Source organism: Telmatherina bonti (assembly GCF_933228915.1).
Source record: "Telmatherina bonti genome assembly, chromosome: 22".
Taxonomy (NCBI): Eukaryota; Metazoa; Chordata; class Actinopteri; order Atheriniformes; family Telmatherinidae; genus Telmatherina; species Telmatherina bonti.
This window is the reverse complement of record NC_136631.1, coordinates 19,359,600-19,384,804: the sequence shown is the minus strand read 5'-3', so window position 1 is coordinate 19,384,804 and position 25,205 is coordinate 19,359,600. Positions and strand designations below refer to the sequence as shown.

At 39.4% G+C, this 25,205-nt stretch overlaps 1 protein-coding gene across 5 annotated transcripts in view; it reads right to left on the bottom strand.

Annotated features, from left to right (window-relative positions):
• Positions 1-260: 260 nt before the first annotated feature.
• The window catches only part of fermt2 (FERM domain containing kindlin 2), a 38,971-nt gene continuing 14,026 nt past the window's right edge, over positions 261-25,205 (bottom strand). For 2 of the 5 annotated variants that reach the window (XM_079262135.1, XM_079262134.1), the window contains exons 3-18: positions 23,796-24,029; positions 18,032-18,160; positions 15,694-15,726; positions 13,947-14,172; positions 13,686-13,788; positions 13,375-13,482; positions 11,094-11,228; positions 10,800-10,849; positions 10,060-10,184; positions 9,802-9,908; positions 9,494-9,712; positions 7,047-7,067; positions 6,058-6,182; positions 5,762-5,903; positions 2,290-2,495; positions 261-2,110 (exon numbers count right to left, since the gene is read on the bottom strand). In XM_079262135.1, coding sequence (XP_079118261.1) covers positions 2,322-2,495; positions 5,762-5,903; positions 6,058-6,182; positions 7,047-7,067; positions 9,494-9,712; positions 9,802-9,908; positions 10,060-10,184; positions 10,800-10,849; positions 11,094-11,228; positions 13,375-13,482; positions 13,686-13,788; positions 13,947-14,172; positions 15,694-15,726; positions 18,032-18,160; positions 23,796-24,029 — 1,931 coding nt within the window. In that variant the 3' untranslated portion in view covers positions 261-2,110; positions 2,290-2,321. The remainder of the gene's footprint in view (positions 2,111-2,289; positions 2,496-5,761; positions 5,904-6,057; positions 6,183-7,046; positions 7,068-9,493; positions 9,713-9,801; positions 9,909-10,059; positions 10,185-10,799; positions 10,850-11,093; positions 11,229-13,374; positions 13,483-13,685; positions 13,789-13,946; positions 14,173-15,693; positions 15,727-18,031; positions 18,161-23,795; positions 24,030-25,205) is intronic. The other 3 variants (XM_079262136.1, XM_079262137.1, XM_079262138.1) reach the window with 3 other exon arrangements.

Here is a 25,205-nt window from a genome sequence, read left to right as displayed (position 1 = left end):
GTTCATCTTCAGATGAACAACCCCCCACCCTGCCCAGAGGTGTTTTTTTTTTATTTCTTACATGTGGTTTAGTAATGGAGGTCTACAGCATACATCAGTATAATCAGTGTTCCAGGAGATTGTACATTAACATTTTTTTCCAACTTGATTAGATCAATAGATAAATCTATCTTATCATTGAGAGATAGAGAGAAATAGATAGCTAGCTAGACAGACAAACAGACAGATAGATAAGTCAGCTTACAGTCACATTAAATAAAAATTACTTTATTAATTTTTTTTTAAAATAAATGCATTTTTACAGTCAGAAAAAAGAACAGCAGGACATGCACCACTGCTATGGACACTGAAGGCAAACAAAACGACATCAGAGAGGGAAGAAAAAACAAAAATACTACCAAACAAACAAGGCTTGGCTTTCTCTTTTCTTTTTTTGCTGATTTGTCCCAAACTCCAGGGTTTCCTTCATGTTATTCGAATTAAATTTCAGTTGTTACAAAAGGCAATAAAAGTGAAGCAATGTAAAAATCATTGAACGAGTTCAATTTGCAGCAAAAACACGTGAAGAATCAGTCAGTTTTTAAAAAGAAGAAAAAAAAAAGATGACTACTGTGGGTCAGAAATGAACATTATTAGTAGAAGAAAAAGCACATTAACAAATATAAGCTCAAATGCAACAACCTTGCACGCTGAATACAGTGTCAAGCTGCATATAAATTTGTAATATAGACAACCATGCCTGGAGTTTGAGACTAGTGTTATCTTCATATATATTCATATATATCTTCATTGGAAAACTCGGTAAGAGCACAACATTTGCAGGCACAATTCTGAATACGACAAATGGCTTCACTCCTTTCTTCTGAAAGGAAAAACTTCTATATCCCCAAAGCAGAAAACAACTGTACAATTCTATAAAACGTTTGTGTTTTTACATTAGTTACAAAAAATAATACTTCATTTATAGATCCTTCATACCGAAGAAAGAAAAAAAAAAAGCTTGCACATTCTGTTTTTTTTTTTTTTTTTTTTTTAAACTAATTTGTGACCTTTTGCTGGTGTTTATTTATAACAATGATATAATACTATATGGTGTGACAAATAGAATCGCATTAATCTAAGAGGTGCTACAAGGGATTGTGATTATGTCCCTACTGTCATGTAGTGTTCAAGATTTTCATGATGACACATCTGTAGTTTCAGATCTGTGGTTGCTTATCAAGCTTGTTAAAAACTGTAGTTTAAAAAAAAAAAAACAGGTATAAACAACCATGTCTGAAAAATGATTTATGCTCTGTAGCACATCTTTGTGCACTTAAATGTCAAAAGATGGAACAAACTTTCTGCTTATGTTAAAATAACAAAAAAAAAAAAAAGTAAAGGCACACATTAAACTTAGCGTTACATTTTTTAAAATCAAGCACCGGCTGATGGAATGAGACCAAGATTTTTTTTTTAAGATGAAAATATTTTGCAAAATATTCTCAAACCCACAGACTGCTCATCCCATGCACTCAGCTGTAGTGTGTTTTCAGACTAGCTCACCACTAGCGGTCTTTAAATACAAAGGCTTGAAATGTCTCATCTGTCAGCTAGCAGACAAGTTGTTAAATGAAAATGACGGACAACAGGAACTGAAGGAAATTCCACATGACCATCAGTAGGACTATATACTGAGAAGTGCTTACATGGGACTTCAGAGATTAAACCATTAATAGAGGGCATGAAGAGCTGGGACGAGTGACCACTGCTGTTACAATACACTTTTCATTAGACTCATTGGGTCTTTCTTTAAAGTAAATTTAAATGTAACAAGCAGCTGTGGCACTGATAATACAGGTTTTTAATTATTATGTCAGCTCTGAAAGTCCAGGTCTTGAGGAGAAAGGAAGGTGAAAAGAACAAAATAAAGTAGAAACAAAAAACCTTTGGGTTTAGATCTGATTGGATTAAAGGGCAGTCATGGATGCAAGCTGGGCATCATTTAAGGAGGAGAGGAAAGAGGCGGTGGTTCAGGGTAGTGTAAGGCTTCTGCTTAGCCACAGGAGTTCATCTGGGCTGATCCAACAGTTGTTTTTTCTTAGTGTAGTAACATATGACCTTGTCAGCACTAATGGGAAAAAAAACAAACAAACCCAGAAATAAAACTTGTGTCAATCATGGCAATAGTCACACTGTTCTGAAATGTTCAGCACAGGTTCAAACACTTAAAAAGACAGAAATAGATTAAAATAAACACAATTCAGTTCCACCTCCCACCCTGAGCCACTCCCCACACCCCTGACCTACAATCATTGCCCCCCCTGCTGGTCTGAAACAGCTCAGACCCAGCCACTGGTCAGCTTATAGAACATTTCTTCATCTAGTGACTCGTTCTGGTCCTTGGCGCGTGTTGACAGGAAGATGTATCCGCCGATGAATTCATGCACCACCTTGCAGTCCACCTCAGCGCAGACAAAAGACAGACTTGGCTCGTCTGCAAATTCCACGGTGACCTGAGCACACAGAATGCAAAACACAAGTCACGCTTTGAATGTGGAAAAAAAAAAAAAAAACCAAAAAAAACACAAATATATCCTTCAGACATTGTGATGCACAACATGTCGACCAAAAACAAAATTCTCTCCCACACGTCTAAACATCGACTGACTAATTCGTTGCCTTAAAGTAATCCACACAAAATCCACTCAAGAAACATCAGCAGCAGATCAAATACTTTTAGTAAAAAACTATTGTGTTTTTATTTTAATGAAACAAAACGCTTGACTGTTTCAGCTTTATTAGCAGTCATTTTCTCACAACCCTTATTGGTATTAATCAGCATCACCTCAGATTATTTAAAACTGTTGGTTAAACGGATGTTTAACCCACTCCCACCCAGTGCCCCATGTCAAAGTGATGCTAACTGTCAAACAGTCTATCAAAGCTTCCGCTCACACAAATTCAGCACTTTGAGGACCATCACTCATCTTGGATGATTTTAAGTAACTTTATATAGCACTTTTATATAGAAAAGTACTAAATAAATTATTAGTTATAATAAAACCAGTGTATATTAACAGATATAATTTAGTAGTAGAAAAAAAAACATATAACTTATGATGATCACAGAATCCAAACAACCACATAAAAACTACAAAAAAAGCCTTCGGTCAACGAAGGAAAGACAACAGAAATAACTTGAATCTGACAAACGTAATAATAAATAAAATTTCTATTAAATTTAACCAATAAAAGTCGGACATTGTTTTTCAACCATGCTTCAACAGAATTATGTAAAAAAAAAAATCATGAAACAGGTCTGGACAAAAACTGTGGTGCCCTTAACTTAATATTTTGTTGCACAACCTTTTAAGTCAATCACTGCAAAAAAAAAAACCCCAAAACATTTCCTATAACTGTCAATAAGACTTCTGCACCTCTCAGCAGGTATTTTGGCCCACTCCTCATGAGCAAACTGCTCCAGTTGTCCCAGGTTTGAAGGGCACCTTTTCCAGTCATGTTTCAGCTCCTTCCAAAGATGCTCAGTAGGATTTAGGTCAGGGCTCATAGAAGTCCACTTTACAAATGTCCAACCTTCTTTGGTGTTTCCAGCTGCGTTTTAGGTTATTGTCCTGTTGCAAGACCCATGGCCTGCGAATGACACCAAGCTGTCTGTCACTGGCCAGCACTAGAAACTCTTGATAGTCTTGAGATTTCATTGCCCCGTGCACAGATTCAAGACACCCTGTGCTAGATGCAGCAAAGCAGCCTGAGAACATCAAGGAGCCTCCTCCATGTTTCACAGTAGGCGCCGTGTTCTTTTTTCATATGCTTCATTTTTCCATCTGTGAACATCGAGTTGATGTGGCAAAAAGTTCTATTTCTGTTCCATCTGTTCATAGGACATTTTCCCAGAAGCTTTGAGGCTTGTCAACATGCAGTTTGGCAAATTTCAATCTGGCTTTTCATAATTTGTTTTCAAAAATGATGTCCTCCTTAGTCGTTTCCCATTAAGTCCACTATGGCTCAAACAACAACAGATGGCGCGATCTGACACTGATGTTCCTTGAGCTTGAAGTTCACCTTTAATCTCTTTAGAAGTCTTTCTGGGCTCTTTTGGGACCAGTCGTATTACCTGTTTCTTTGATTTGTCATCAGTTTTGCTGCTGCCGCAACAGTCCCATAGATCTTAGATTTCTGAATAATATGTGCAGCTGTAGTCACAGGAGCATCAAGCTGCTTGGAGATGGTCTTATAGCCTTTACCTTTAACACACTTGTCTACACTTTTCTTTCTAATCTCCTGAGACAACTCTTTCCTTTGCTTCCTCTGGTCCATGTTGAGTGTGGCATGTCAGCAAACAGCACAGTGACTGATTAAAAGATTGTAGACACCAGTGATGCTAGCACACCTTGGATTAACTTTCCTTTTGTAACATCATTTTCAGTCTTTTCTATGAGTACAATCATTTCTGTTCAGGGGCCTCATTTATAAAGCTGTGCGTAGCAACGATGACAACAGGTGGCGTTCGCACGGAAAACAGGTAATGCGGCGCAAAAAAACCTTTACGATTTATAAAGCAGTGCGCACGCACATTCCACGCCTGTTTCACAGCAGCGTTCGGTTCCAACATGAGAGGATGATTGACAACACAATCATTCAGAGTGGATGATTGTGCAGGTGAATGCAGGTGAAGCGCTGACGTTCACCTGCAACAGCGCTTGTCGCAGGCGAGCGTGACATGTAACCATTAAGTGCCATGTTATGGAGCGTCTCCACTGTCTTGCACACATTTGCAGCTGTACCACAGGTTTCCTCCTTTGCATCAAGGCACATCTGCCTGCACTTTATCTGCCGCTTTATGGCCGCTGCACCACGATGTGTCTGGCTATGGTCCACATTGTTCTGCTACTCTACGCTCCGGGTTGGGAAAAGAAGTGGGCATCCCCAACGTGTCAGTCACTTCCCTTTGGAAGGTGCCGGGCAGATAAGCCACTGTGCGCCTTTATGGATTTGGGTGCATTTTATATCCAATATCACTTCATGTTCTGTATCTGCAGGTGGGGGAAACACCCTGATCATAATGATGGGTGACCACGTCATTTTAATTGCAATTTTAAATGCAATTATTGATTTAGAGCTTCATTAGCATGGCAGCTTCTGTACGACTTATTGTGTGAAATAGATTTTATAACATGTAGAACGACTTCGCTTTAGAACGTATATTAGTGGTTGACGCTTTACATGGTTGAGTAAGAATAAAAAAAAATGCATTTTCTTATTTTTCTGCAAATGCTGTTAATGTACAACATTCTGTGTCAAAGTTTATGTTTGAAAAAATGTCTCAAATTTCTGCTCTGCCATTGGTGTTGCCGTTTCCCGTTTCTCCATATTTTTTGCGTACGCCAGGGTCACAGTTGGTGTGGAGGTAGGGACATTTTACTACCAAGGCATGTTTTTATCAATCTCACAAGTTGACTATAATTGGCGTACGCTGGATTTTGTGCATGCAACAGCTTTATAAATGAGGCCCCAGGCCTGTTTCATGAGCTTATTTTTATATAATTCTGATAAAGCATGGTTGAAAAACAATGTCTGAATTTCATTTGTTAATTTTCGTAGAATTCTTTATTTATTATTACTTTTGTCAGAATAAAGATATTTCTGTGAGTTTTTCTGTCATTGACCCAAGGGTACCAACAGTTTTGTCCATGTGTGTTTTCCTGAAAGAAAGCAGCTTTCTAAGGTCAGCCTTTCCATATATCTGTGGGTCCCCTACCATTTTGATCTCCCAGTTGACGTTCCACTGTTTCATGTTGCTGAATCGCCAGGTTTTTATAGCATCTCCGGTGTGGGCATCCATTCGGATCAAACGATTATAGGTGATTCCAATCAGCTCTTCCTTCTTCCCACCCTGGAATCTGCACGACAGAGAAAGAGAGGCAATCTGCTGAGAAGTGACACTGAATCACTGTGAGCACATAAATCAGAGGAAGCGGGTGAGTGTTATAAAAGTATTAACATGTACTAACAATTTATTAACCTGCAGAATTTATCAGCTGTGGCAGAACTTACTTTGCAAGGAAATGAGTGATTCCGAACTCCGGCAGAGACTGCCACGCCTGAATGAAGCGCATCTTGGCCTCAATGAGACTCATCTGGGCCACATTCTGGTGGGCTTCAAGAATCCGGGCTGAAATCTGGCAAATACACAAGTACACACACAACACCCATGTGACTTTTCTTTTTCTACTGCTATGTAAGTTATTACCCACTCCCAATAACAAATGCATCCCATCACCACACCTAAAACCACCAGATACACCCAAAACCACAAACACCCAATGTGTAAACAAGCTGCAGCTGACTCCATGCAGCCATCAGAACACAAAGTGTCAGCAAATAACAAGAGAACCTTGATAGTAAATCACACAGCTAGAAAACAGATATAAATCTGAGCTCTGCAGGAGGCCAGGCTGAGGTTAATGAGCCAGAGAAGCTATCACCCCATAAGTTGGCACACGTGATCATACATGCACTTTTCTAAAGATTGAAATTAGATAGAATCTGTAGATAGAATCATCATCAGTTTCTACCCAAATGCTTCTTCATAAAATAACTTTTTTTTTTTTAATTTTACCGTGATTGATAATTCCTCCAAAAGTCTTGTTTACTGTTTTTCATCTCATAACATAATTTAACTTATTTAATTACATTTAAATACAGCATCAGCCCTCTGATGGATTGTTTTCATAATTCCACAACATTAATAGTAAATACAAGTTAAGTGGGTTACATAGACAGTAGTGTGCTGCAGATAGTTTTTTTTTTAATTTTTTTTATTGCTATTGTGTTATCTGGATACTTTTAGTTTTACCGAATGTGTTAATTTATAGCCCTAGAGAACACACTGCAGCTGAGGACAAACAGAAGCCATCTCTACTCTACTTGTCAGTCACTATGATGTATTAAAATTAATAGTTAAGACAAAAAAAAAAAAAAAGAGTTTACACAACCATGCACTTATCTAAGGCTTGTAGGCTCCCAGTGGATACATAACTTACCAAGTCCCTGATATAGCCTGGCTGAAGAGGGGAGGTGGGAAAGGGAGGATACAGAGGTTTGGCGAAGATGCAGACAGAAAAAAGAAAGTTTGGACAAAACAGGAAAGTAAGATCACTGTTGAGGGAGGAGGAATAATAATAATAATAATAATAATAATAATAATAATTTAAAAAAAAACAATGCAGGGTGCAATTACTGTAATAAAAGAAAAGGCATCAATGGAAGAAGGGAAGTGGAAATTGGGTATCATACAGTACTGAGCCACAAGGAGAGTATGGCAGCAATCAGATAAGCCAATGGAAAAGGGGAGGAAATATAGAACTGTTGATTAATACCATATTAGACAAATAGGCCCCTCAGCTGTATATTTTAGGTCTTAGTCATATCAGCCAATTAATTAGTGGACATCCACAAAGAGATAAAAATACAAATGTTTGTTTTTTCTCTTTGGTCCACAAGAGGGCGATGTGCACCAAGAGCAGCGGGAACTAAATTGGTTTTTTTCCCCTCCACGATTTTTTTTTATTTTTTTTTTTATACTATGTCTGATTTTCTTTTGTATATGTGTATATATTGAACCAGAAACCACGTAATCTAAAAATTCCTGTGCATGCATTGGTCTAAAGCTGGGGCGGAAGTCTCCACAGCCAAATCTCGCAACAGGAAGTCCAGTTGAAGGGGAAGTGGGGAGGAGCTGCAGCTGACTAAAACATTAATGGGCTTTTCCCAGACGGTTTTCCCGCGCAACATTCCCAAACAAGACTAATTTCCTGATGCCCCACACCCACTACACAAGTACACACAAGTGTACAAACACCAACTGTACATACAGTACCCCTTTCAGTCTTTAATGCTGTGCCTGCAGAAAACAACTATCACACCGAGTTTGAGAGTAAGTTTGGAGTTGGGCCAGAAAGAACCAGACAAACACACATCCTGCTGGACTAATTTAATACTATGAATGCAAAAAACACTGAGCATTGTACATTTATAGCTCTCGTGAACTCTGGCAGCTTTATGTGGCCAATGAGTAATCTCCTACAACTCCAATTTCAAATGAAGTTGGGATATTGAGTAAAATGTAAATAAAGAGACAAGATATTTAATGTTCAAAATGATAGACCTAATGATAAAATTCATGTCTAATAAACACAGGACACTTAAAGAGAGTTTTTTGCATTTCAAAAAAAAGGAGAAAGAGAACTGAAACAGCATTCTTTCCTCTGTATTTATGTATTTCTGAATTAAGTCTTGATTTTTCGGGAGGGTTCTCACTTGTACACCGGTTTCCTGGCCTGGACTAAGACAGAAATCCTGTTTCACTTTGTTGCTGAGCTAACAGCTGTCAGATAAAATACCTAGTTTATTGGGATGACTTCCAAACTTCTAAAACAATTCTGTATGTCTGGATAAATGCATTCCTTGGATCCAAGTAGGTTATTAAGCTTGAGTTAAAGAATCATGTACATTTTAATGTCCAGTTGTTTAATGTACACCATGCTTAGCACCATATAATTCTAAAGTTTCAATCCCCAACGTGGTTGCTGATGATATTATTGTCCATCTTCATTAATAACTCACAGCTAGTTCTTAGTGGTGAACCTGTTTTCAAGCACTTCCTTTTCAAACTCATTCTTACTCCTCTAATCTTTCATCTGTGTCTACAACTCTTTCTAGACATCCGTTATATTTCAGGCTGTGGTCCAGACCATTTCTGAATCATCACTTACTGTACCGGCTGCCTCCTGACATCCTTCCAGCCCTCTGGCAACATTCCACAATCCTATGGCAACTTAAACAAATCCAGATTAAATGAAAAAGCTTTTGAGAAGCAGCTACTTCCTTCACCCATCCCCAACTAGCACAGCCATGGCAGCCGTGTACTCAGCTGCTCCTGTGTACACACAACAGCCCATTTGCTTGAATGCAAATATGCTTGGTACACTGTAGAATTCTGCTCACATTTAGAGGAAAATCACCTTATTGTTGAGCAATTAAATATAACACCTGGTTATTAAGTTTGTATGTGACATGCTGCTGTTCACTCCTAAATATGGTGTTTGCATTATTATCTTCTAATTTGCAACATGATAAGCATCCATATGATCACGATGGATCTGTCTGTATTTTAAGCCCTGTTGTTTACAAGTAGAAAGACAGGGAGAAGTTGGAAATATGGTTGTGGTTTGACATGCGAGGTTTTGATCGTACACATATGATGTTTTGGACGCCTGGTGTTCTGGTTCTTTGAGGAGGAGGAGGAAACTAAAGTAGGAGGCGTAGAAGTTAAAATTCCAGTGCAAGACCACTTTATGCCAGAAGGCGCCAGACTGAAAAGCATCACATGCTTCTCCATCTAAGTGCACAACAGATTCATCACGGCAGGAAGCACCTTCCCATAGAATACACAATAATCTGGATAATCAGTTGTAGTTAACCGGCTTACCTGCTTGTTCTTGTACTTCTTGAGATAACGAGGCGACACCAGACACTCTGGATTGATATCAGTGGTGATCGGTTCAATGAACTGAGGGTCAGGGTTCATATGCTGCATCTTGAGGAACGATAGAATGTTCTGGACCTCCAGGTTGTACGAGCTGTCGGCCATTGTCTTTCCTTTAGAGGCCAGGCGACATGCAGCCATCCAGTGAGCATACTGTTTCTCCTGGAGATGAAACATCAAACAAAGTAAGCGCCTTGAAGCAGGATTTAAAAAAATTTTTTAAAAAAGGGGTGCATTTAGTGTAGCCTTACTGTGTCACATCGAAGCCAGATCTCATTCATGCCATCAGCGACGGGGATTAGCAACTTGATGTTAAATTTCTGACCCGAGATGTTAACATCTGGCGTTACCTCACAACCTAAACAAGAAGCCAGAGTGCAGACAGGAAAAAAGAGGTCAAAAGTCACACACACACAACATACTTTCAGCAGATAACTAAAGAATCACATTCCACCAAGAGCATTGAACATTTTTGGTGTGTCAGAATATAAATGGAGAAGTGTTTGCACCTCTCAGATTCATCTGGTGAGCAGGTGTCCCATGTGCCTCTTCTTTACTCTTGTAACAGGAAATCGTGATGTCCTTGAACGTGCACCAGTACTGCTTATAGCCCTTCAGCGTCAGTTTCTTGGGTCTAGAAAGATATAGCAAACAGAGATATGTCAGAGTTCAGATGGAAAAACACTTATTTTCTGTAATGATGATGGCGAACAGGAAGAGTGGGGGAGGGGAGATCACAACAGAGTACATAGGAGGGAACAAGAGCTTCAGAAGTGCCAAGTCAGCGAGGTAAATAGGAAAGGAGCCAACACTGTTGGAGTGCATTAAAAAAAAAAAGCCCCCTGATATCATAATCCCCCTTAGTTTATACTGTACATTTTATGAGACAATCTCCCCAGGGGCCACCTGCCTGTCAGCACAGACTTTGAGCCAAAAATGGATAAGATTCAAAATATGCTTGGTCCAACTCTAATCATCATGACGAGCCAAACTAAAGCCTCACTCACAGCAAATGGCCTTTGGCAAACAACCCAACCTATTCCACTGATGCAAAACAGGCAAGATTTGTTTTAGTCAGCCAGAAAAGTTTGAATCACACTTCTCCGTTAGTCCCACAATCTTTTAGATGAGAATGAGATCTTTACTGTAGATGAGCTCACAAATAAAAACAAGAACAGCTGAAGTTTACGTTTACACTGAAAGTAACATATGGTCCTGTCGGAGGTGGTAGTTCTGAATGTGGACTTACTTGAAGACTTTGACATAGTCTGCTAGCTCAGGGATAGATGTGATGTCACCCTGGGAAGAAAAGGAAAACCTTATAAATAACTGTGTGGAATTTTTTACTGACGAATGCATTGTCCAAGTAGACTTCCTCTTGAGTCTTAAAAACTGTAGATAAGCGATTTCAGCAAAATGAGAAACAAAGGCACAAACCCAGTCCCAAGTCTTAACAAAAAATGTAAAAATGGACACAAGAGTCCAGCATTTGCAGAGTTTGCAAAAATTTCAGATATTAAAAGTAGTGATGGGGATTTCATACCAGTGTGTTGGATGTCTTTCCTCCTTCCAAAGTGATCTCCAGGTCAGACAGAGCAGCATCTACCTCATCCACCTCCTTCTCGCTGTTATTCATGTGGTTGTCTGAAGACATGATTGACAGCTTGTTGATATGGTACTGTGAAAGAAAAACAGAAAAACTTGGGTCGACTTATGATTTCTGAGCAGTGTCTTTTTAAAGACTTGGTAAAAGCCACATTTCTCTGCAAAACCTGTGATTTCTTTCCCATCTTTGCAGCAGTCAGAAGTACAAACCTTCAATTAACAAGTGCAGAAGCTTTGAGATAAAGAAGAGCAAAACACATGTGACTAAGAGGAGTAAAAACAGCTCAAAATGAAGATAGACTTTGCTAGCAAATATTAGCCGCTTCAACATAATGATACGAACACTGCTGACTTTTAAAAAGTGTGCTGCTGGTGCAAAAATGCCCCAACTCCTTCTCATTAAAAGGGAACTTGTTTGGGGTAATTGCCATATAAATACTTTAAGATCGGTCAGCATTAATGCTAACATGTGTTACCAGCATGCACCACTGAGTTTACCAGATGCTTTTTTGGAAGCAGATAAAATGAAGATGACTAGCTGCAACAAAGACTAAAGGAACAATGCTTATCCTCTGAGTAATAAGCACTGTGGTCTGGGTAATGTGTTCATGACATATCTAAGAGCTGTAACACACAATAAAATAATTTTCAGTTTATACACATGTGAGAGTGGTGCAAGATTGTGGTATAGGAGATGTGCTTTAGTAACAATGGAAACACCAATTCATCCGGACAGGGTTATTACAGAAAACCCCTGTGTGAGTCACAGGCTCTAAATACAGCTTGTTGACAAATGGTATTTATAATATCTCATCACCAACTCTCCACCATTATATGAATGAACAGCTGCCACGAGAGTGAGAGCTACAGAACGATGTTTGAGAGAAATATGTTAGGTATTAGTCAGCAGGATGTGACAAAAGGCTCAACATAACATTTCAGTGCTCTGCTTCTTCATGACATGTTTTTTTTTTTTTTCAACTGCTACCTTGATTGGCTTGTTTTCTATGTTTGCTCATGACTATGAGGTCAGTTACTTTCTTAACTCTTGATTACTTCAGTCACGGGAACTGCCAAAGTGAAACATCCAGGTGATGGCATGCAAACACCCAGTAGCAACGTTGTGGATTTGGAAGATCATTACTCTTTATTTAGACCCTCGTATTTCTCAACAGTGAAACCTTAGTCAAAACCCCTAAGCTCAAACTACCCATGTGAAACACAAAATTAGCAACCAAAGTGCTAAAAGACAGGTAGCAACAGGGCTGCAACTAGTCAAAACATCAAATGTAGATCAGCATATCTTAACAAGAAGCCAGTCAAGTTTAACTACAGTTGCTCAGATGAAACATGCGATACCTTAGAGTGAGAAAGGGCTTTTAAAGGAATGTGAGCAGGTCTATGATACTGTTTTTTGGTGGGTGGGTGGTCTTGACTAAGACACGGGGTCCTGTGGCAAAAGATGCACTATAATTACCCTTAGGGTGAGGACAGAGTGGCGTCCCCAGGTCTTGGCACCCAAAGTTTACGAGGGTCAGAAATAGCAAAGACACCACCCCCAGAATACATGTGGAAGGAGGAGAAGGGGTTAACATCTGTATATCACTTCCACTGTTCCCCTTTCACTGGTGACCTGTCCAGGGTGTACACCAGTACTCAGGATGTGCTCCAGTACTGCCCAAGCTTCGACAGAATAAAGCAAATATGGAAAAATCCTTTTTCTCTACATCTTGTTTTGGATTTTGTCACCACACTTTTTTCTAAGGATTGTAAAGAATCTTGAAGAACAGTAGTACTGCATAATGTATTCTCACTTCTGTTGCAATAACTCATTTAGTACTTTTTTTTTATAAAGTCTTGTCCATAAAAAGATTTGCTTGCTCTTTTAATTTGGTTTAAAAGACTACTGATTCCAGAATTGATGTTCATTAGGTGAAAAATAAATGGAATTAACTGATATTATGTATACTGAAAACCCCATGGGGAATAATGTAATAATGTCTCCATTAATTCATTTTCAGCAGTATACAAAAGTCATGTTTTAGTGTACATGCCATTGCAGCACTGGAGGCCATATGGCTCAGCTCTGGGCTTCAATCCAATCCAATTCATTAGCTTGCATGTGAAAAGCGACGTCCCTGCTGTGCATTCAAAGAAAGACTGCAGATCTTCAAGTTTCAGGCCTTAACATCAAAAGGCTGAAATAACAAATTTCTTACCTGCAAGGCAGCAAACATCATCATTTCCTCCTCTGTGCATTCAATTTCCTCCAGCAGGATGGCCCACTTGGATTGTTCATAGAGCTGGTTTACTCGGATGGCATCATACTGTAGACAAATACAACCACATGCTGAAAACAGAAAACTGTCTGCTGAAGCATAAAAGGCTGGACCTCATGAAGAAAAAAATATAGCATAAAGTGGTTCTTTAAAATCACACAATAAGAGGATAATGCATCTTTTCTTTCTAGTACAACTCATTCCCAAGTGAATTTAACGTGAAGTTGTGCTGCTTTGTTTGTGGGACGTACCTTAGGGTTGAGGTCAAAGAAACTGTGGTATTTAAATCTCAGGAGCAGCACCTCATTCTCCTTTACATCTTGCTCCATGAGAGACCGAGATGAGTCCAACCACCTTCAGAGCGAACAGACATATAGTTAGTTAGATAATGTTGAAATGTAGTCTTCGTTACTGTTTCGATCAACTACATAGATTTAAATGATTCAACAAACCACCACATCATTTATTACTTTTGGCTGTTTGGCGAAACCACAAAGCAAACATCATCTCACCCCTGATTGATCTTGGCTTTGTCCAACAGAGACTGGGCCTTGTAGAGCTTGACCAGGATGTCTGGTGAGGAAATCAGCTGGCTGACAGCAAGGATGCTGGGATTGCCCTCAGACAGGGGACTGTCTCCAAACCAGGCTGATGTGGGCGACAGAGGGCTACCATCCTTTGAGTCATAGGTGGGGGTCATAGTCTTGCTATACAAACCTGGACTAGAATAGATGCTTCCTAGGAAGAGCAAAAAAAGGAACAAAAAAAGAAATTAAATTATTGTCCTTTTGCCCAAAATTTTTGTGTCACAAAATACTTCAAAATAAACATTTAGATTTAGTCTTGTGAACCGACCGAGTCCATCACTAAGGGTAAAAAGGATGAAAATACTTCACAAAAACACACAGACTTGCAGCCTAGCCAGACCAGCCAGCGGTCAACAACACCATGTGATGACCAGCCAATTCTTTGCAAATGAGTGACTTCAACAATGCTCTCCTGCTGATGGCAGGATTGATGTGGATCAGCATGCAGATGATGCACAATGCAACCACGATCAACCACTTACGCACAGACAAAACCTGCAAGAATGCACTGCACACATCAAACTATGGCACATTTTGCCTACAAGAGAGGGGGAGTGCATAGATATGCGAGGCATTTATGACAGTTGTGCTTCACTTTTGCCTTTCCTTTATTTTTTCCCTGTCCTGGGTTCTAACTGCAAACATAAGCCAACAAAGTGAAACTGTTTGCATTTCCTGTTGATTGGCCTTGGGGAGTATTTTTGGCCACTTCCTTGCCATTCCCTCTCTCCCTCTGTAGGGTCTAGGTCAAGAAGAAACTCTGGCTAAATCACTAAATCCCTTTTGAAACAAGGAAGTGGGCTTGGTCTGTGTTAGTGTGTATGTTTGTGTTTGCAAACTGAGGTCATGTGAATGGGGTGCAGGCTATGACCACCCATTCCCTGTGGGGGAGGGTGTTATCCACGCTTCCTTCAAGGTTTTTTTCCTCCTGATGCTGACTTCAGCAGGTCAAGGAGAGTACTCCCACCTCCTATGGGGTCTCTGGAGGAATGTAAAAAATCCAGAGACATCATGTATAAGGTGAAAGCTGAAAGTCCCTAAAAACACAAATAGGCCCCTTCCATCCTGTTTACCGACCCTCCATTGCGGCAAAAAGACACAAAGAATGTTAGCACGTCTTTACTCCCCAACATTCCCACACTGAGGATTCATTCAGGGCTTTGTTGATCATCATCAGCTCTTAAGACTACAAGTTAACCATGAGAAAGCTGTCAACGAGTTGAGCGTCTCATGTAGATGAATGTTAACAGAAGTAAAAACTAAACATTTATTTGAAGCATGTCATTCAGATCCTAAACCACAATAAACCAAAAACAAAATTTAGCCTACATGTACATAACTTGCTATCCTGCCAACCAAGCCAAAGCTTTAACAGTTATTTGCAATCCTGCACATCAATCAGAAGGCATAGTGAGCAGGCCTCAAGTAGCTTTAAGAAAAGTGAGCTTTGAGCTAATTTCTAATAGGCTGCATAAGCATTTATCATGAGACTACCATCATCAGATGACTTCCTCTAAGAGGAGCAGTCAGGTGACTCTGCTGCTAGTCCCAAAGGTTATGGATCTCATGTGACCTTAACACTTCAGCAGTGGGGGAGAGGGGAGCAGGGGAATGAAGTGAGGGTGAGAAAGCAATGCTGAAAAGAAAAGGACAGAGGAAGAGGAAAGCTTACCTTTGACAGGTCCGATGTATATTATCTCAGAGGCTAGGATGAAAAGAGAAAGAGTAAGAAAGAGAAAAAGAGAGGAAAAAGTGGAGAGCAGGAGTGGAACAGGAGCAAACAATATCAGGAGGACAGCTTTTAGACAATGTAAACTATTCGAGGACAGAAAGAAACAGGAGACAAAAGCTGAGAAATAGAAGAATGAGGAGATCTGAGATGTTTGCAAATATACTGAAAGCTCAGAGTTAAAAGACTCAGTTTGCCCTCTCTGCAGAGGGAGAAGGCTGGGTCAAAACACAAACAAACAAACAAACAAACAAAAAAAACAAATAAAAAAACCAACAATCAAGGTTCCATCCACACATTCATAAACATCAAACATTGCATGAGTAAATGAAAACCCAGGCAAGGCACTGGTCAGAATGACCCAGCTCTGCTTGTAGAAACTGCAGCACAATTAAAGTGCTGGTTGACTATTTTCCTTTAGATAGAAGAAGCATGACAAGATGTGGCAAAGCCTGGTATTATGGCTCTTGGTCTGAGGATTGGTAACATGGGGTTCTCTACTAAAATATTCTTTTCTATGATCACTTCAGACTGTGCTGACTGTCAGAAGATGTAGAATTTCCAACAAGGAGCAATAGAAAAAAATGAAGATTACAGTTTTGGAAACTGACTGAAAGCATTCCGCTGGAGATGATTACATCTTGTTTGAAACCTCGCTGCACAGTAATCACATTCTGTCCTGTCTGTATCGAGTTACTCAAGTTGAATTTTATTTTTAATTGTCATTTATTCAAACAATGAATTTCAATGACAAATAAGTTATCAAAAAGATGAAAAAATACAGACAGCTCTTCAAATCAAAGTAAGTAGAGAAAACAGGAGTTGTGCCACAACTTGTTTATCTGAGCTGTTAACCTACCCGTAATTTCAATAATCAATTAAACTGTCTACAAAAGCTTACTTAGCTCACCATCATGACCAGGTAAACATATTTAAGAAAGTGAATCTTGTTCTTTATTTGTAGCTTGTGAGCAGCTAATTGATTATCAGATTGCAATGGTAGAATTTTGTGTTAATTGAGCGATTCCTTAACTAATCACTGCAGTTCTATGTCCAATTTCAGTTCTACTAAAAGAAGAGAGGAATAAAGGAAAACACTGCAGTTCTGATCGCATTTCTGCAGAGCCTTGTGATTTCAATCAGGAGACCTGCACCAAGAGGCCAACTCTTCCCCACAAGGGACAGAATAACATCCTACAACTTGGCCGTGAAAGACACTCTCTGTAGCATGTGATCTAATAGGGCGTACAGCAGGAAACACATACGCTGAACACAGGAAAAGAGCAGACAATTTCTGCAAGATCTTGCTGAAACCATCTTTTAGAATGACCACATTTTCCCAACAGGGAACAAAATGCATCTCCACCAGAGGCATCAATGTAGCACACCCATATAAAGCAATGATGCAACTCTGGGTGTGATCAGTTTATGTTCAGTGAAGTAGCCATTTGTGATATTTTCTAGTACTCTGATTTATGAGAAAAGAGACTAAACATCTATAAATCTGGATTTCAAGAAAGCTAATTTCACTTGACAAAAATGTACATTTTAGTTCAAGTTCACTGTGATTGTTCAGGCCTCTTCCCACCCACTTCCGAGTGTAAAGATAGCCAAGCAGTGAACATTATGCAAACTCTGCAGAACAGAGGAGACTCGAATCGCACAAAGGGTCCATTTCTCCCTGTCCTAAAGTGTTAACATTTTTTCATGATGCTATCTTGGTGACAGCAACTCAGCTTGTTTTGTTTTGCTCCTCCCTGCTTGTATGGTTGTAACTCTCCCATCAACTGCTGCAAGAAGGAGGAGGGCCATAATAACTGCACTGTTGCCTGGTTTGGGTTTAAAATGGCAGCGTGACCAGCTATGTGTGGAATCTAAGCCATTCTTAGTCCTCCCTGCCAAGGAATTGGGAGCCCTGGCTGTCGATCCCATGCAGGCCTCAAACTTACACATTCATATTTGGTAACTAAACGCAGGGTGCAGCAATCTGGAGTTATCTTAGTGGTTTCTCAACCACATGTGCAATCAAACTCAAAAAAAGAATGGAAGATGCTCCATGAGAGCAAGGAGAACCTGCTGTTCAACCTGCTGCTTGATGGAAATATGAATAAAAATTTAACACAATAATTACTTACGATGATCAGAACCAACCTGTTCAACCTGTACCTATTGACTAATCTCACTAAATTAGCTGTAAATTTTATTGTCCACGCTACTACACAGAAATGATGAAAAAGTATTCTTGTTGAAAATACTACAAAAGGCTGCAAAAGCAGCTCACCTGATCCAGGGGTTAACAGCGGACCCTCGAGCTCCAGATCGTCCTCTTCTGCCTCCTCCAACTTTTTCTTTTTCTTTTTTGGATCACGTGGTTTGCGCAGTAGAGACAGCTCCTCTGGGTGGCGGATATCTGGGTGGGGGAGACCGCTAGTAAGTCCATTTGATGCCATACAAACAGAACCTTGAGTACTAACAAAGCTGAACTAACTCATAGAATAAACTAAGCCGTTTTTCAAGTCATGAAGTTGCAAAAAAACATATAGTAATTGGTGTCTTTTTCAACTGCAGGCTTTAAATAAACCACATGACCTCTCAAAGTGCACATAAACAATGAGTAGAAGCTGTGTGATACAGAAAACCAGGGATGCAAAGTCAACATTTAACTGCAAAAACAGAGTGGCAGTGGGGAGGAAGGGATAAGTGAAAAAAGAAACAGTTGATGGACAGAAACTGCGCACAGCTGTGCGTACGAAACATGGAAAATTGCAAATCCCTTTTCTCAGGGCCCCAAATGAACTTAATTTAACGGTGATCCCCAACTGAGCCAAGACAGACACAGTCTCTCTTTTTTTTTTTTTTTTTAAACCCCCACTCCCCACTATTCATTCAGATATAAAAAAATATAGCCCTTTTCCTGTTAATTAATTCGAAGTTAATATGAAAAAAAATAATTAAATAAGTTTTTCTAAATCAAAAAGAGCAGCAACGTGTGTTCGATGTGTGCAAGATCTCAGACAGTGAGATAAATATAATGGCTAAAACAGCGGCCTGCCCCTTTGCTCTTTCCCCTTTTTTTCTACTCCATCCCCTGCATTTGAAGGCCAGGGAGACATCACTCTGCAGCAGCAGTGACAGGATGGTTCTGATGGAGGAGCTGAAGCAGCCAGAAAATGTTAGGATTAGAATAGATGAAGCATATGTTGAAGCAAGCACATCTGGACGCTCTGTTGGATTTCGTTTTCTCACGAATTCTATTTAAATCAAAGACCGTGGTGATATTAGAAAGCAATTTTCAATTATTTTATACTTTGTCTTGCACACAACTGTTCATTTTCTCAAATCCACAGATATAAATCACACTTAATTTTCCACAGATGAAGGATTGAAACTGTATCAGAGGAAACTGAGGAGGCTGCTAAAGGTGTTATATAGAGAACAAACAGGATGGTCGAGAGAACGTCTTGGCTTGGTGAGAAAGCTTGTTTGGTTTGTGTAACTAAAGCAAAAGCATTCCAGGAGTTTTAAGAACTACCAGATGGGAGCTCACCCTCTCGTTGCCTCCCTCCTCCCTCATTCTCGCTCCATTGTAGCACTGGAGCGCAGTCCCTGTGCCCTTATACAGCCATATGAGCTCCAGGCGTGCTGTTAGGCTATGTCAGAAGGTTAACACACACAGTGAACTGTGTGTATTGGTACTTGGATATGCATGTGTCTCAGTGAGGCAATGCAGAAGCAATGTATTGCTCAGCAGACTTTTTCAGGTCTTAAATTCATAAAAAAACATTTACAGAACAGTCACAAGTTCAAGATGACTTTTCAGAGCAGCAAATGGACATACAAGTGTTCTTATAAAACCAACATTTGTAGGTACCCATAATACGTGCTGTTGGCTAAATAAACACAGCTTTGCTTTTACAATCACTCGTCTCAGTGGGTGCTGGCAGAGATTCTATGCTGCCTTTAAAAAAAAAAAAAAAAAAGGAGGAAAAAGTGAATAATTGCTAATGCCATGCGAAGGCATGCATCAATATCAGATTAGCTGCAAGAAATCTATTGCTATGATTCATTTTTGTGTAAGTTCAGTCCATTAGCTTACCATATAGCAAAAGCTTATTATGCATTCTTCATCAAATATAATTTATCAGTTTAAACTTGTAAGCTTTGTACATTAACAAAATACAGCAACTGATTAGTGTTTCCATATAATATGCACACTGATCACAGAGACTTCATTTGACATATATATGAGTATAAGCTTCCACCTATATACCTGTATTGAGCTACTATGTTAACCTCTTTACTGTGACCCAGTGGTAATGAACAGCTCAAAAAACATCACCATGATAACACAAGCTTTTTCATATCATATACTTTGGCGGTATAAATAGAGAAAACAATGCAATCACCAAAATAATCTAAGTTCAATGGTAGAAACATTTAACAGTCTGGAAAGCATCATAGTAGAGTTCTGCTGCAATTAAAGGTGATATTTTACTTGCACATCATGGTGATATTCTAGGGATGATTTTATGTAAGTGACTCTCATCACATCACTGGTGTCAGAGGAAGTGAGGAGTAAATGGTGGTCAGAGTGCTTAAAAAAGCTTTGTTGATTTCCATTAGCAAAAATGCCACCTTGACATTAAGTCTCCAATCTTCCATCTTTTATACTTGTGGCAGTAACCAGGCTTGAAGCCAGAGGAAAGGGGTTGACCGAGAGCCAGCGGGACTTAGAAGATCTACTCCTTGGAACAGATGATTCACTGCAGTGAGTAACGCAAGCCGCAAAGAATCACAAACACCGTCACAGTCTAATTTTACAACAGTAAAATTTACCATTCACACAGATGGAGACCCTACATGGACAAAAAAAATAATAAAGAGGTCTGAGTTCATAATTAGTTTTCCTCTTGTGTTATTATAAATGAAGACATTTACTTATTGGACTAAAAGGATGGCTGATCATTGCACAAGAACATTTATGTGTTTAATCTGTGGAATAAACACATTAAGCAAAATTACTAACATTCCGACTTAAACCAAGAGGAAAAGATCAGAATGCATGTGCTTTGGGTATACATTATTCTTCTAAACTGATGACTATGAAATTTGCTAAATAACATGAAGCCCAAGAGTTTCAAACCATATGAACTATCTGTGGAGAAAACATGAACAAGAATGTAGAGTTAATGAAGAGCAACAACTGTTTACTTTATTTGACACACTTTGAGTAAGTGAAGTCAAACCACAGTCCTTTTATGTTATGACAGCTACATCCAGTACACTTGGGTCCAGTCAAGCAGTCCACAGGTTGACAGGTCATAAATCTGCTGGACCAAAATGACAAAGCAAACGTCCACAGAAACTCAGAAAGGTTTCTGTAGGACAAAGAGCTCTGACCAAACACCTAAACCATCAACATCCTGCTTCAAAACCCATCCTACATCATGTGGTATTGAAGCATGCTTACTCAAATTTCTTTCCTCTCCTGGTTGGTCATTGATTAATCATTACTCATTCAGCTGATTCAGTGTAATGTTACAGTATTTGTTCCTAGGAGTAGTACGCTCTATTTTCCCCACATATGGTGGGAAAACTTACACAGTCTAATTAAATGGAGCAGCCTGACCCTTGTTGTTCTGAAGGGATTTGATTCTTTGATTTCTTTTTTTTAAAGAGGAAAATCTTCATTTTTACTTCAATCAGAAACTTTGAACCACAGTCATCTGGTAGTTGTGAAAAGTGCATTTTATGTACTAGCTCAGAAGATGAGCTGCCTGATGCTACAAGAAACAGCAACACAAGAGACAAAATGGATGGGTTGTGGTTGGGATGGGTACTTTTCATTACATTCTAGTATAAAGTTTATAGTTTAAATCAACAATGAAAAGTAAATATTGCAGCAAATATTGTACATGACCCTTTAACAAAACACAAACATGGTTTTCAGGAATTGTCAGAAACCAAGAGTAGAAAATCCCAAATGCTATTTCTAAAGTATCAACTAAAAAGTAGAGCAAAGTATTTAAGAACTGTCAGATGGAATTAGAAGTCAAACGGGGGTGAAACAGGGATTTTACAGTGCATCAACCTTTTGCTGAGTTTTCTTCTCACCCAGCCAGTCCAGATGGACTGTGTCTGTGTCAGAAAACAGCTGTTTTCAACATGGGATAGCGATAACATTGTTAGTTTGTTTTAAACTATTAACTTTTTGACTATTGACTGCTGTGTTGATTTTCCATGCTCTGCCCCTGAACAGTATGTGACATTCCCCATCATAATTAGATCATTCTAAAGAGACCCAAAGCCAGACAAAATAGAGGTTGTATGACAACAAAATGTTTTTTTTTTTCCCACATTAAAAAAAGAAATCTGTTGACACCATAAAAATCATTTAAAATACAAAACATGATGAGAAAAATAAACTGTACAAGCCAAATGCTGTGTTTGAAGACTCAGATTGGAAATAGCTTTGGGACAGGAAATGGCTTCTGTGTGGCCAGCTGACCAGACATGAACGGTACAAAACCCCGCCAAAGAAATCAGTATGACTATTAAAACAACTGGTGGATCTCCAATTAGCTTTCCCTCTCCGTTTCTGTCTTCAAGTATCTCTGTTCCTCCCTTTCTGCCGTCTGGAGCGAAGGCCAGTTGGAAAAGCCTTGACTCTTCCTGTCCTCACAGATTCTCTGTGCCTTGCAGCTCACAGACAGTCAGCAGAGATTATTTGCAGGAAAATAATCAAAGTAAAAAGTTGCTCAGGTTGCTCAAGAAATAAAATGCTTCCAGACCAGACCAGTTAGTAAAGTCAGTGGTCATAAGCAACAGTGAACATCTTCCCCATTGTCTCTTACTACTAATGAGCTTTTAAGTCCAGTGATGTAAACACACAACACACACAACACACACGCATGGCATTAAGTAACCCTTTACATTTACTATCCAACATCCTTCCAATTCCAACTATGTGCCAAGTCAGCTAGAAGCAATTTGTCCCGTCTTTCTGTGGAGCTGAAAGTTTTATTACGGAAGCTGCAAACACATTCCTGCTCTGGCCTGTCTGACAGAAAAACTGCTCTCCTGTTAAACCCAATTTTTCTGTTTCCTCTTTCAATAACAGCTTCTTTGTATGTTTAAACTCAATAAAATGTACCATGTGTTCATTCGTGTCACAGAACTGCTTTGTAAAACCCCAAATTAAAAGCAATGTTGAGCACTACCTGTAAACCCTAATATAAGATTGGAAAGCTGTCGCTGGAGCGCTCAGCACACAGTCCTGTGACACAGAGACAGCAGGTGTGTGTTGACCCTGGCTTGTTGAAGGGTTTATATTGGAGGGGGTTCTCCAAATCTGCAAACCCTACAGGAAGTGGTGACTAAGAAGCAGGGGCAAGGCAAGGGGTGAAGTCCGTGATGCAGGGAAGTGGGAGTTAGCAGGTCAGGGGGGTTGTTGGGGTCCAGAACATAACCTCTGACAAGTCACCATGCAGCCAGTGATACAAGATATTCACAGTGTTTATGTGTGTGACTTTTACACGTGGGACCCTTAAATGAGGAAATGACAGAATTTAAACAAACAACAGAGTGAAAATGTGCTATTTAAATGAATGTATGCATATTGTGGTATGGTTTAAGCTGAAAACGGATTAATAATCGTATACTAAACAATACTGTACAACAGACATGAACTTGGGTTCAAGGACATGTCTTTAAGACTCATCTATAAGATTGGATCATGTAGAGCTTAGAGTGTTTAATAAATATAAAAAATTGCCAGATATAACAAAAACTGAGAGGAAGGGCATAATCAGTAGAGTTTGAGGCAGAGCATTTCCCCATTTCCAAAAATAACATCACCAGGGGATGTTTTCAGTTGAGTAGGGTGGGTACCTTCAGTTTATCCATTCAGACAGCGTCATACTAGTCAATTCTTTGGAAGAAAGCAATACCTCAACTCGCAATAGCTGCTTTTCCCATCTCCACTGAACATAAAACCATGCTAAACAGTCTGATGTCTTGAAAATGAGTCAAGTTTTTCCACTTACTGAAAGTTTTGCAGATGTCAGACACAGCCTTGAAGACCCGGTCAGAGAAGTTCACCTTGACCTTCATGTGCTTCATGTTGGGCAGCTGGAGGCGCAGCAGTTTGTGCTGTGGCGTAAAGAGCAGCCTTGCGTCAGCTTGGATGCCATACTTATCCAACGTCCAATGGGTTTTCAACAGCCATGTCTTCTTCTTCTCCCACCACAGAGCATGGTCTGACCAGTCCTTCTTCACATCTATAAACACAGAAGAGCAAACATGACTAAATGAGCTTTAATTTTGCACAGTGAAGCGTATCAAAGGAAAATTTCTTTGGCAAATTTCAAAACTTCAAATGTAAAAAGAGCAGCTTGCGAGAATCCATCGCACTGTACTGACATAAGATTATGAAGCATGTCCCCTCCAGGACAGAGGACACATTGGGGGCAAAAAGGGGGGAGGGTTTAGAGAAGGACTGCATGGAAGCACTGTAATCAAAGTGAGAAGGATGAGAGGACTGTGTGAAAGACATAGCTGTTTGCGTGACACTGTGGGAATATCAGGTTCAAACCTCCTTCTTTGTTCCATAGTCACACTGTGATCCTTTTAAGCAGACACAAGGCACCCAAAACCCCTCATAGCTTCCAGGCTTTCGCTCCATAGGAGCTCAGCACAATAGGGACAGACCTATAGTCTCCTGGTGTATGTGTCTGACTTCAAGGGAAGGTGAAAGCTGGAGGGATTTAAGGAAACTCAAAGCATCTGTTTTGCAGATCACCTGGTATCTATATGAGCACAGTCGAAGGCTGAGATGCTGCTTGAACTGTGTAAAACTTTAATAAAAAAAATAATAAATAAAACAAAAAATAAATAATTCAAAAAAGGTATTACCTAACTTAATAAAAGATAGTTTGACTTCAGTTAAATCAACAAATGTGAAATCAACATTCCTTTGGCTTTTAGCTTATTCAACTACTTTCAGTCATTCCCCAAGTGGTGATATCACATTAGTCCAGAAAGACGCTTCCCAAAGTCATGTGGTGTCTCATTTTCTCCACCCACATACATGTTCATTGCTTCCCCAGTTTGTCTTAGGTGTCACTATGGGTCTCAGTTCATACTGAATCACTGCGTCTAGACAGAAACATCTGTTTGCCGAGTTATTTTCTAAATCAAAATATTTGATCTGGATTACTTTAACTCTAGTCCCGCAGTATTTTAAGCCTATTCCAGCAACTATCATTCAGTGGATTTATGTAGAATGGAGAGAAATAACTGTAGCGACTGTTATCTCTGACCATTGCATATTTTCCCTAATTAAGAATGGACATCTGCTTTTCATTCAAGGTTAGCACATTATATGACATCATCTTGTTACACTATGGGGACACAAATCACCAATTAGGAAAAAAAAAAAGCACGAACTTCAACTC